The following is a 12,360-nucleotide window of genomic DNA, read 5'->3' on the forward strand; positions in this document are numbered from 1 at the left end:
AATGTCACATAATAGTTGCACACTTTGATCCAAACTTGCGTTCGAATCTCGGTTGGGGAGGCTCAGTATTTTCATTTTTCAGTATTTCCTCATCTTTTAATGCATTTCCAGTATATCACTCGGCTGTTTATTACGAAGGTATACAAGTTTTAAGTTATTACATTTTTTATTGATAATCAGTATGTAGTTTACTTATAACATTATTAAACTAGAGGGTACTCCGAGAGTACAAACCTCCGCCTACTGTAAAATTCCCCCTGAATATTTTTTTTTTTACATTTTTTTTTATTAGTTCTAAGTTTAAATATGTTAACTGCACACTACAAAGTTGTGGATGACAGTGTGGTGTAATGGTTATGTATCCAGCCTCTCACAGTTGAGATTGTTGGTTCAAGACCCACTGAGGTTTTTTTTTTTTTTATTATTTTTTTATTTCTTTTTGTTTTTTGTGCACCTTGATCTTTGACCCTGACCCTTCAAAATTTAACCACAATTATATGATGTGTCATTGATCATTGTGGCTAAGTTTGGTGAGAATCGGATAAAAACTGTGGTCTCTCGGCAGTAAAATAGTTTTTTGTTAGTTGTGACCTTGACCTATGACCTTTTCCCCTCAAATTCGAACTCGTCCGAGCTTTTGGGGCATAGATCATTGTTGCCAAATTTGGTGAGAATCGGATAAAAACTGTGGCCTCCAGGCTGTTCACAGACACACACACACACACACACACACACACATCCACACACAAACATACAGGGGTGAAAACATAACCTCCTTGGCGGAGGTAATTAGTGTGTTCATCTTGGAAACTTGGGACATAAATACATAAATAAAACTACTGTATGTAACGCAATACATCTGAGTGTTTCATTTAATTCAAATTAACTGCATATTATTTTATTTTACATCTTAGTGATAACACATGACAGACAGCCTATTTATTTCTTCTTTTTTCCTTTCTTCTTCCCTGAACCCTTCTTTCCTTTCTTTCCACCTTTCTTCTTCTTCTTTTTGCTGTAAGGACCAAGTTGTTTACGGACCATGACGCCTCGCCACCATGACTGAACCTGTTAAAAAATAAGTGATCATATTGGTCAATGCTTATTTTTTATTTAACCTTATTTATAGAGGGTAACCATAAACAGCATATGCTGACAATCAAGGGGTCCTCATATAAACATTATAAACAAACAACTCTACTGCTTACCACAGTAGAAGTTATCCAATTACCTACAAGTTACAAATATCATATTTTAAACTTTTATCTACAGTACAGTATTATTACAGAGAAAGGTGTTGCAGTTTTTATTTCAATAAAATGTATTACCAAATGTCTACAAAACCGGATGTTTCATTACCCTATCAATACAGGATACCATACCATACTTCTTCCTATTCATATATACAAATTAAGGGTGCTCTCTGCATTAGTGTAAATACTTATTTTTAGGGCGCCCTCTATAATAATGTAGTGTGAATACATACCGAAATGATGGACTTCAATTCTTCCTCCTCTTGTTCCCTCTTGCGTCTTTCCTTTTCTTTCTCAATCCTGTCTTCAACAACTACATGCTCATAATTTCCATACTAAAAGAAAGAAAACCAGATTTTTTAGAATATAGTAAATATGACTGGTAAAATAGATATTAAGTAACAGATTTTAAGCTCTGTCTACATTATTATCAAACTAGTTTGACAAAAAAGTGATGTGCCCAAATATGGTAGTGATATGCCCAAATATGGTAGTGACATGACATCATCATGTCCATATATGGGCACATCACATTTTTTTGTCACATAAAGTTTGATAATGTAGACAAAGCTGAAGATTACATTTATTGTCATATATCCAACTGTTGAATAAAGTTGAATAAATGTCAGTTTAGAAAATTCGCTGGAATCAAACTGCAATATATTTACGTACGAGTTTAGTGAGTTCTTGTAGCCTAGCCAGGTCGTTTGCTTTGGATGCTTTTAGTACATCTAACTCGTGGGTCTTTGCCTCGACATCTTTATCATATTTTTCCATCCAGAATTCTACTCTCTGATCTAGTTCCTGTTGAAACAAAAATTAAATGGATTAAAATGGTTTCATATTCACATTCAAAACTGCAGAAAAGACATTAATATGAATATACAAGTAATATATATATATACAATTAAATGATGTATAGTACTGTAAAAAAAATACATTTAACAATATAGTAGTATTATATATGTATGAAGATATAAAAAAGTTAACTTACAAGTTGATGTGTCTTCAAGTACTGTTCTATTTCCTGATTCACTCTAACTTCTTCATCAATCATTTTTTTGTAGCGCTGGAAAGAAAACCAGTATTTAGAAACAAAATTTTAATATAGATATGTAATTTCCATAAAATTAAAGTTGATTTGGTTGCTTTGATATTAACGCTTATTTAATAAGCAAATTGGGAGAGTTATCAAATTGGGCTACGGTTCAGTGCACGTCTAAGATCCAGTGCTTCCCTAGGTTTGCCCACATGACATTGTTGTCATAAAGTACAGAATCCTAAGATGGAAATTTCTCTCTGTGCTTACATCTATTTCTTCTTTCAGTTGCTTATCTGTAAGAAAGCAGTGTTTCTGTGTCTGTTGAACTGTGACCTCTGCATCTTTCTGTACATATTTTCCTTCCATGTTGGTTTTTGCTTTCATCTCTTGCAGTTGGTCCTTTAGATGCGCTATCATTTCATCTCGTTGTTGAATCTCTTCTTCTCTTTCTGTTTTGATGTTCATTATCTGTCTTTGCAGCATTTTAATCCTTTTTCTACCCTCTTCTTCCCTATAAAATCAAACAGACATTTATTTTATACAGTGACGTCTTTCAGACACCCTTTGGCTGGTATTCCAAGTATGTTTTTTTAATGGTAAAAAAAGACATTTTTTAAACTTAAAGCTCAGTTTCTATGAATTTTGATAACAAATACATACTTGAGAATAGTATTCTGCAGTTGGGTCTTGTTGTCCTGTTCTAGTGTAACAGCCTTCACAAGTGACGTGAATTGCTGCTGCTCACGCATCTCCTGTAGTGTGGCACTTAAAATGTCTTGTACATACTGCCTACAAGAACAATGTGTTTGATTATTTTAAAAAATTGTATTAGTAGTGAGTGACTATAATGCAGTTAAAGTTTATTGTTTATATGACAGAACATTCCATCATTTGCATTCAAAATAAATCTTGTTGGAAGGATATTTGATATTTTTCAAGAATTAAATTTTAATTGATAGGAAAAGAATTAATTAAAAAGCTACAGATTACATTTTATTTATCTTACTTCTACAGTAATCCAATAATTTATATCTATATTATTATTTTATAATTGAAATTTGGTTTAAATGGTGTTTAAAGCCTTCTCATATGGTAGTGATATGACATCATCATGTCCATATATGGGCACATCACATTTTTTTGTCTCATAAAGTTTGATAGTCTGGTTTGACTAAAAGATTATTTTTGTAAACATTGCTATTACCTGTCTTTCTGTACTTTGGCTAGATTATCAGGCGTTAGTGGATTCTGTTTCAAAGCTTTTGAGAAGTGATTAGTTTTCAATCGTAGGCCCCCAATGACATCCCCTATCTCCTGGTTATTTTCTTGTACTTTCAGCTGTTCTTTTCTTCCGCCTTCCCTCAACTCTGCCCTCTTTAGGATCAGCTGTTCATAGCGGGTTTCAAGATTACGTTGACTTTCAAGTATATCCCCAATCTCGTCTCCAACAATCTAGAAAAGAAGTAATTTACAGATTATTCAAGATATCATGCATTGAAAACTTTAACATTGTTGATTGAAAAAGTAACTTAAATTCCTTTTTGTAAAGTAAATGTTATGTTATTGAGAGCTTGCTTATATGCACTATATAAGAACAGACTATTATTATTATTATATAATATTTTTTATATAAAGATATATTGTCCCTCTGAAAAATAATGATTAATAAAATCAGACTTTGAATACCGTAGGCCATTTTGCAGTTTTAATAAACTTATTCACTTCTGCAGAAAAAAAAAAAAAATAAATAAAATATTATTTCACTTATAAAACGACAAAAGAAACAGTTAAAGACCCCTTCCCTGCAATTTTGGACGTTTTTTGGAAAATACATAATAATATAATACATATATATCACTTTAAAAACATTAAACCATGTCATTTCTTGTCTTAAATGTACGTTTTATGGTAAATTATGATAAAAAGTGAGAAACAATGCACTACCTAAGTAGCTCGTGGCGATCGACCTCTCGTGGACGGTCTTAGGCCTAGCCTAGCTAGGCTTAGTTTTGTAGGCCTAGCTGGTAAACATCGTTAACGTACGAACATCGTACGCGAGCTATATACCTAGCCTGACGTTGTATAGTTGCTGCATTAATTGTCTTTCTATTTTTGCCAGACTCCGTTGATACAAATTGGGGAAAACCCGGTATTTTCGCTGAAAAGTTAGGAGTCTTCCATTTGTTTTGGCCTCACGATCGATCGAAAAGTGGGCGAATTACAGGTGAAAAACAAAAATATCAATCCGCGCGCAATGCATTTTGGGATTTATAGCGGGCCGCTATAATTATTAGAATCGACTTATTTTTCACATTTTTAACCGTTTAAAGACGAAAAAAGTTATCGCAATAGGACCATATAGTATTATTTTTACATTAAATATAGTTTGTGGTCTTAAATTAGATCTAAAAAACGTAGGGAATGGGGCTTTAATTTTAACTAAAAACCATCGTCTTACAAACATTTAAACTTTTGATTGTTCCTTGCACAGTAGATTTAAAAAAATGAAGGTCTGAAATCAAATTCTTACATCGTTAGCGTCTGGTCGATTTTCAAGCGTCTGTGGCATGATCTTTCCAAGAACGGCAAGTTGATCAATTGTGTCATCGAGCACTGTTGCCAGATGGATAGCATCTAGTTGTGGTAACGTTGCCATGTTTTTATATGTCTGAAATTAAAAATTTTTAATTAAATGTGATATCGTCAAAAATTATTATATATGATCATAGCCTAGGCCTATTACAGTATTAATTATGTTTAGAATAAACACCTTAGTCTGACTAACTAGGACCTAGCCTAGGACTATGTACACCTGCTGACACTAGGCCTACAGCGGTCGGGCGGGCTGGCCCACACAAAAAGTGCATCTAACTAGCCTCCTTCCTACTCTAGGCCTACTAGGCTAGTTACTATTATAGTATTATCTGTACATAGGCCTACATACAGACAATTTATGAATGATTATGAATTAGCCTAACTGCTCATTATCTCTACGCTGCAGGTAGAGTAAAGAGTAGCATATTTATAAGACAACTAAGCCAAGCCTAGATGAAAATACATGATCTTATCACAGTTATTATTTATATACACCAACAAGCACTATAATAGGCGAAAAAAATGAATTTATACCTAAGAAATATACCGGTGTCGCATTGTTTTTTATGGAATTGTTGTTGAATGTTTCCCTGGGTGCTGCCTCTTTCATACTATATTAAATTAAAATAATTTATATAATTTATATTTAAAATAAAATATTCTGTTAATTCTACCAATATTAAATATATTTTATTTTATTTATTTTTTTAACTTCAATACTAAAATAATTACAATAAGATAGAATTTTAATCTCCAAATTAATAAAAGCAACAAACGAGGATATTATATAGCGACACCAACGTCAATTTTTATTTTTAGGTGGCGTAAACAATTACAAACTAACATCTTCCTTTTCTTTTTCTAGCTCTGTAAGTTTTATAGAAAAAAATATTGAATCAAATTTGTTATTAAAGTTTGAATGCTTTATGTACTAAATTACAATAAATATAACAGTAACTACTCATTGGGTTAAATTAAATTGTCATATGGGGTTTTACTTTGTAATAATTTAACTGATTATATCGATTTTTACGGATTGTAAATACCACTACATACATGGATTATGATACAGACTGTACTCAGCCTCTCTGTTCTGTACAATCCATGTGTAGGGTGTAGGCTAGGCTAATTATCATGGGCATGGCCTAAGTAAAGTAATATAGTAGCATGACAGTGCTGCCTTACCAAAGCTATCGGTGGTCCGGGGTCCTTGTGGGTTGTCACCCACACCAATTTTAAAGATATTTTCTCTATAGTAGCCTTAGGTTAGGGAAAATAATGCACAAACCCTACCTGAAAAAGAGGCCATCCATGCATGACGTAGAGATATTACTGTCTGGTACTTTACAACCTTTTTCTTTCATGCAACAAATATTTTTGTTTTTTAGGGCTGTAGAGAACCAACGCTAGGATGGTGGCTACTAAAAGGTAAGTTTTAATTCATTAGCAGTACAATAAATAATTTAATTATGTTGATTACATTTAAAAACAACTTTTACAAATGTGTTTTAAAATTACAATATACTTTTGAAACTTTTATCATACAGGCTATACACAAGGGCCGTGTTCACAGGCTACAAACGAGGTCTTCGAAATCAGTATGAGAATACTGCCCTCTTGAAAATTGAAGGTGTTGAACATCGGGAAGAGACTGAATTCTACATGGGCAAAAGATGTGCATACGTATACAAGGCAAAAAAGTAATGTTTGTTAAAGTCAACAAATTGAGATTTAAATTAGTTTTCAAGTACAGTAGAACCTCCATTTTACGTACGGTACGGGACCGAAAGGCGTACGTAAAACAAAGGATTCGTAAAATCAAGGTTGACCTTAAATTGACCCCAAATACGTAGAGATCGTAGCTATAAAGGCTACCCTGTTTGTCTACTTTATTGAACAGCATGCAGGTTGTCACTAGCTAGAGGCCTTGCCTAGACTATTCAGGCCAGGCTAGCAGGCCTAGCAAGATGTGAGGCCTAACTAGAAAAGTACAGTATATACAGGCTGTGAGATGTTTAAATAAAGTGTAAAATATCAATGTTCTTGTATTTTCTATAATCAATAAAAACAGTCGCTGCATTTAATGCACGTGCGTAGCTTGACTCAAACACACAGCAGAATTCCACACACAGCCATGATTGTGGCTTTGTGTGCTTTGTTGTTAAATTGCGCCCTCAATGTAAGAAAATGATGACGTCATCGGTTATTTTAAGCGTACGTAAAATCAAGGGAACGTAAAATCATGGTACGTAAAACACAGGTTCTACTTTAACTTCTAACCTATATGTATATTTGAATTCTCTATTTCATTTTTTTCAATGTTTTTATTTTGCAGCAAGACCAGAACACCAGGCGCTGATAAGCCAAACAACACAAGAGTAATCTGGGGTAAAATTACCAGATCTCACGGTAAAAGTGGAGCAGTACGAGCTAAATTTAGGAGAAACTTACCAGCCAAGGCTATAGGCAAACGTATTAGAGTTGTAAGTACATTAGTGTTGGTGTATTTCATTATATTTGTCCATGTTTTAAGCAACAGTGTGCAGAACTGTCGTAAAATACATACACACTTGTACAATGGAGAATAAGCTTATCAAAAACACCCTAGCCCAAACATAAAAGTCTTGCTGTAAATTGTTCATTTATCGTTAAACTGTATTCATTTTTATTATTTCCAGATGCTGTATCCATCAAGAATCTAACCGGTTACGATCTGATAAATGGATGTTAGAATTCTCTCCACAAAACACTTTTATTAAAAATATAAATAGCAAAGCCAGCTCTTTGAGAAACACAATAAATTAAACCACAAATGTGAATATTGTACCAATGTCTCTTTTTGTTTTGTGAACTCTAGTCGTTTAGATAATTTGCAATACTGGTCATGTGATATGAAAATTCTGCCTTCCAGTTTTATGCTGGTGTTTATCCAGTGTGAACGTACAGTACATCGCCATGGAAACATTAATTTACTCCCCTTAAGCTCTGTCTACATTTAAGTGTGATGTGCCCAAATATAGTAGTGATATGACATGTCCATATATGGGCACATCACATTTTTTGTCAGTGTAGTGTAGAGAGGGCTTTAGTTTTGGAAAGCCATAACTTAAAATACATGTTACAGTACTGTATTTTAATATTTTTTCATTTGAGATGGAATTTATGCAGTGTGAATAAAATTTAAAATACTGTACTTGCGTACAGTATATGAAGAAACAGCTCTATGTCAACTAGATTCTCAGGTGGTATGGTACATTTTATTGAAATTACTGTACAAAAAGCACTACAACTAAAGTGGAAAATTCACACAACTTATCTATTGCACATTTGTGAATAAAGCTTAGTGTATTGTAAAAGTACAGTGTGTCTATATAGAGCACCATTTAGCTAACAGTACTGTGTCTGTAAAATGAAAAAATCAGCCACATAATCTTTTATTAAAACTAGACATGTAACTCGTCACTTTGACGAGTTTGGTTATCCGCCGCGCAAGTGGTGCAACATTAACATTAAGGGGATAGGTTGAGGACAAAAGGAAGTGTTCACGTTGGCATTATGACCTGAACTGAAGAATATGATCTGTTGTTATTGCTGAATTTTATTATTTAAATTCATATATAGTATACACAGTATAATTTGTATCCATATCACATACAGTGTAGAATAGGTGAAATTACGGGACCCGCTATTTATTGCAATTTTTAACATGTTGACGGTTTTAAAATGAAACGCGAAGTTAGCAATTCCGAAAGGAAATTATCTCAGCAACAACGTATTAGCATGTAGAAGAAATTTGAATACGTTAAATATTGATGCGCGCTCTTTTAAATGTAATGAATTATGACGCAAAAGATGAAAATACGACCTTTTTTATTTAACTTGCCATATGATGACGTCACAACATCCGATTGGCAACATTTTTACATAATTTTATATCTGCAATCCAATAGCTTCCAGAAAAAGTTGTAATCGTGATTATCACATTTTATTCTTACGAGCTATAACAGATTAAAATTTACTGTAAAGATGAAATTGATGCCATACGTCATTTAAATTTTTAGGCATGATGACGTAAAAAAAATTAAAATAGTTTTAACTCATGCGAAAGATAGTTGATTGACCTAGACAATATCAAAATCGGGATGAAAATGGAAAACGGATAAGTGGAGATGCGCTCTATTCAATGTGATAAGCTATGACGAAAGATACAAAAATCCTAAATTTTATATTCGCGTGGCCATACGATGACGTCACAATGTCCGGTTAGCCATATTAATACATGATCCGATATCTACAACTCATCTACTTCCAGAATATGTCATCCACAAAAATTTGACCGTCTAGTTTAGAAATTACGACTGTTTAAAAAAAGGCATATTTTAAACGAATTTTTTAACCTTTTCATAAAAAACGCGCGCAAATTGTCCAATTCGACGTGCTCGTATGACGTATCTTTAAGTCGAAATTGTTAAAAATTTGGTAAAATTACATGAAAAGGCTGGAAAAACATAAATCACGCGAAAAAAATACGTTTTCAATGCTACGTGCGCACCGCACACGTAAAAATGTGCGCACGCGTGGGAATTTTTTACATGCTTAAAACGACATGAAACGCGTAGAAAGTTGATTATAAATTAGTTTCGCGCATTTTGAAATTTTAAATGCGCGTGCGCGCGTAACTTTGTGTAAAACACGCAATTTTTTTTCAACAGAAAGTTAGCGCATGATATAAATTAAACTTTTGCAAAGTTTCAAGTTGAAATGTTATTTGGTTTTCGACATATGTTAAATACGAGAAAATCGTTAAATCGCGCGTACGTCACGTTGCGCAATTGTAAACATCATGAAAAGCTTCGCTTGACGACGTTACATAAATGTCAAAATGTTAACATAGTTAACAAAATGTTATGTTTGCAAGTTTCAGAGAAAAGCGTTACACAAAAATCATACAGAAAGAAAGAAGAAGAATAAAAAGTTGATGATGATGATGATGATGATTTCGTACAATCACAAGAGGTTATCCTGCAACTTCGTTGCGGATAACCAAAAAGCATACAAACACATGAATAGACCACAATACAGTAATATGGTCTAATCAAGTAACTGATAGAGTAAATCTACTGGATATACACATTTTAGGTTATTATTACATGAATTAAAATACAGTAAAAATAAAATCAAACCGCCCTCTACCAAGTAATGGTATCGCACAGCGGTAGGAAAGACAATTATTTATAAAACAGCAAAATCACAAAAATCATAACTAAGACATTGTATATTAATGTTCATTTTGCAAATATTCCTAAAACAAGACATTTAAAAAACCTTTAAATGAAAATCAAGCAAAAATGAAACGGTCAATTTAGCACAAAAGATGTGATCAATTACAACTGATAAAATCCTATAAAAAACATGCTGACAATTAGCAACAATACATAAATCACATTCATCCTGTTGATACATTTGCAAAACAGTCCTGAGTTTAGCATTTTGCTACAATTATAGCAGATATCAAAGACATTTGGTTAAATGACAACAGTAAATTACACATTTGGAATACATTATCTAAAACCTCACTTTATATATATATTGTACAGTTAAAATACAGTACAGTAGTAAGTTCTGTATAAATACACACTATCAAAATCAGTATGTAAAAATATCAACGTCAGTGCATAATTAAAATACATTTAAAATCTAGCATGGTTACTATACAAATATTATAAAAGACATTGGGTCGAAAATAGTATTGAATATTAAACTAGATTCCTCTAATAAATGCCATGTCATATTTATATAGATATTACTTATACTATGTTTAAGTATGTATCTTCAAACATAACCACTTAAGGGTGACAATTGGTCTTTTACTTGAAGAAATTAAAATGAAAAGAAACTAACTTGTATAAAATAAGATATCGGACGAAGGAGGAATGGATCTTTGAAAAAAACTTTTATTGTACCAAAAGAATTTGCTGTCGGTTTCAACGTTATATTCAACGGTTTGATTAACGCCTTCATGTAACTCTGTTGGAACTTTACTCTTTTCAACTCGGCGAATAATTATCAGTTTCTTTTTGATGTTACCATTACTGTCGTGCGTTAGTATTTTGCGTAGAAAGCTGTAATCCTCTTGGATGTATTTATTGGACAAGATGACGATGAGACGTGGGCAGAAGCTGACCGCCCCTTGAGTGATGCGTGGCTTGGAACGTAGTGCTTTGTAGTCGGACTGTTGGACAATGTACAGATGCGATTCTATGGTACGGAACTTGTCGCCAAGTTCTTTTGCAAGGGCTTTGTCCTCCATGTTGTTACAATGAAGAATAAACACATCGCAACAATTTGAAACACGTTCATTACCTGTAAATATAAATTTATTTTTATGGATCACATGTTACAGTTAACGTGTATAAGTTTACGCTATGTTTCTTGTTTAACATGTGTACAAATTTACACTATGTTTCTTGTTTAACATGTGTACAAGTTTACACTATGTTTCTTGTTTAACATGTAGTCAACAAGTTTACACTATGTTTCTTGTTTAACATGTGTACAACTTTACACTATGTTTCTTGTTTAACAGGTGTACAAGTTTACACTAGCTTACACTAACTTTAGCACCAAACATACCTTGTTTATGCGACTTTAAAGCCTTCTCCACATCACGTACAAAATCTCTATTTTCTGATACATCACTAGCGGCAGGATCTTGAGTAGGTTCCGCATCAGCATTTCTGCCAAAGCACTCTGTAATGGTGTAGTAATTAGTGTTTCACACAAATATATATTGATTGCACTTTTGAGTAGTACAAAATATATTGGGTAACAAAATATAAACGCACAAAATATAAAAACATTGATTGAGTAATATATTAATAAAAATAGCAGTAGTAATTGAATGACGATTCATCACTTACTAGAGCACAAAGACATGGCTTGCTGGATTTCTTGATACTGGACTGGAGTCTAAAAAAATGTAATTTTTCCCCAAATACTGCAGATTGCTGATTGGAATATAAAATAATAGAAATGAAATACATAGTACAGTATTATTAAAAATAATTATATCCCAAACAAATTCGAATACAAAAGGGCCTAGCTAGGCTCCTACACAATACAGTAAGTAATACAGTATAACTCTATGCATGTAGGCCCTAGTGGCAGTGCAGCGCCACTACTACTAGCCGCACCTTTCTTTTTTAGGATAGCTAGCCTATAAAACTCTAGGCCTAGCTAGGCCTAACTAGGCTACTAGCCTAAAGGCTATATTTATAAAAACACACACTCGTTCTGATCGTCTAACATTTAATATTCTACCGTTTCTAACAAATATCCAATAAATCACATGCTTACCTTATGATCTGAAAATACCGTAAAAGGGAATTCCCGGAGCCTAAAAAAACATATTTGATTTGAAAAGAGCTCTCACACCACGTCTTTTATTTATTTTTCCAGCGTCGCGGCGAC

At 33.1% G+C, this 12,360-nt stretch overlaps 3 protein-coding genes across 6 annotated transcripts; 1 reads left to right on the plus strand and 2 right to left on the minus strand.

Moving 5' to 3' along the window:
- Positions 1–867: 867 nt before the first annotated feature.
- On the minus strand, positions 868–5,501 carry LOC140049004 (dynein regulatory complex protein 9-like). Its single transcript, XM_072093815.1, has 9 exons — positions 5,425–5,501; positions 4,826–4,963; positions 3,500–3,747; positions 2,956–3,084; positions 2,563–2,806; positions 2,248–2,322; positions 1,926–2,057; positions 1,487–1,588; positions 868–1,068 (listed from the first exon to the last, which is right to left on the minus strand). Exons 2-9 carry the CDS (start codon positions 4,949–4,951, stop codon positions 940–942), a joined length of 1,185 nt encoding a protein of 394 aa, XP_071949916.1. The 5' UTR covers positions 4,952–4,963; positions 5,425–5,501; the 3' UTR covers positions 868–939.
- Positions 5,502–6,209: 708 nt separating this feature from the next.
- Positions 6,210–7,709, plus strand: LOC140049005 (large ribosomal subunit protein eL33-like). Its single transcript, XM_072093816.1, has 4 exons — positions 6,210–6,318; positions 6,438–6,590; positions 7,226–7,373; positions 7,569–7,709. Exons 1-4 carry the CDS (start codon positions 6,302–6,304, stop codon positions 7,590–7,592), a joined length of 342 nt encoding a protein of 113 aa, XP_071949917.1. The 5' UTR covers positions 6,210–6,301; the 3' UTR covers positions 7,593–7,709.
- Positions 7,710–9,875: 2,166 nt separating this feature from the next.
- LOC140049046 (uncharacterized) lies at positions 9,876–12,354 on the minus strand. 4 transcript variants are annotated; one of them, XM_072093857.1, is made up of 4 exons: positions 12,247–12,354; positions 11,811–11,897; positions 11,524–11,640; positions 9,876–11,253 (listed from the first exon to the last, which is right to left on the minus strand). In XM_072093857.1, exons 2-4 carry the CDS (start codon positions 11,824–11,826, stop codon positions 10,787–10,789), a joined length of 600 nt encoding a protein of 199 aa, XP_071949958.1. In that variant the 5' UTR covers positions 11,827–11,897; positions 12,247–12,354; the 3' UTR covers positions 9,876–10,786. The 4 variants fall into 4 exon arrangements, with proteins under 4 accessions (XP_071949958.1, XP_071949961.1, XP_071949960.1 ...); XM_072093860.1 differs by lacking the exon at positions 12,247–12,354 and adding an exon at positions 12,179–12,212; XM_072093859.1 differs by lacking the exon at positions 12,247–12,354 and adding an exon at positions 12,084–12,184.
- Positions 12,355–12,360: the final 6 nt, after the last annotated feature.

This window comes from Antedon mediterranea, chromosome 5 (assembly GCF_964355755.1).
Source record: "Antedon mediterranea chromosome 5, ecAntMedi1.1, whole genome shotgun sequence".
Taxonomy (NCBI): Eukaryota; Metazoa; Echinodermata; class Crinoidea; order Comatulida; family Antedonidae; genus Antedon; species Antedon mediterranea.

Excerpts from the sequence above, each read along its gene's own strand:
- LOC140049005 (XM_072093816.1), top strand. Across the intron at positions 6,591-7,225 it reads TACGTATACAAGGCAAAAAA|CAAGACCAGAACACCAGGCG; the intron begins GTAATGTTTGTT and ends TTTATTTTGCAG. Across the intron at positions 7,374-7,568 it reads TAGGCAAACGTATTAGAGTT|ATGCTGTATCCATCAAGAAT; the intron begins GTAAGTACATTA and ends TATTATTTCCAG.
- LOC140049004 (XM_072093815.1), bottom strand. The coding sequence starts at position 4,951 with ATGGCAACGTTACCACAACTAGATGCTATCCATCTGGCAACAGTGCTC. Across the intron at positions 2,807-2,955 it reads CTGCAGAATACTATTCTCAA|GGAAGAAGAGGGTAGAAAAA; the intron begins GTATGTATTTGT and ends TTGATTTTATAG. Across the intron at positions 1,589-1,925 it reads TACAAGAACTCACTAAACTC|TATGGAAATTATGAGCATGT; the intron begins GTACGTAAATAT and ends TCTTTCTTTTAG.
- LOC140049046 (XM_072093857.1), bottom strand. Across the intron at positions 11,254-11,523 it reads TTTAAAGTCGCATAAACAAG|GTAATGAACGTGTTTCAAAT; the intron begins GTATGTTTGGTG and ends TTATATTTACAG.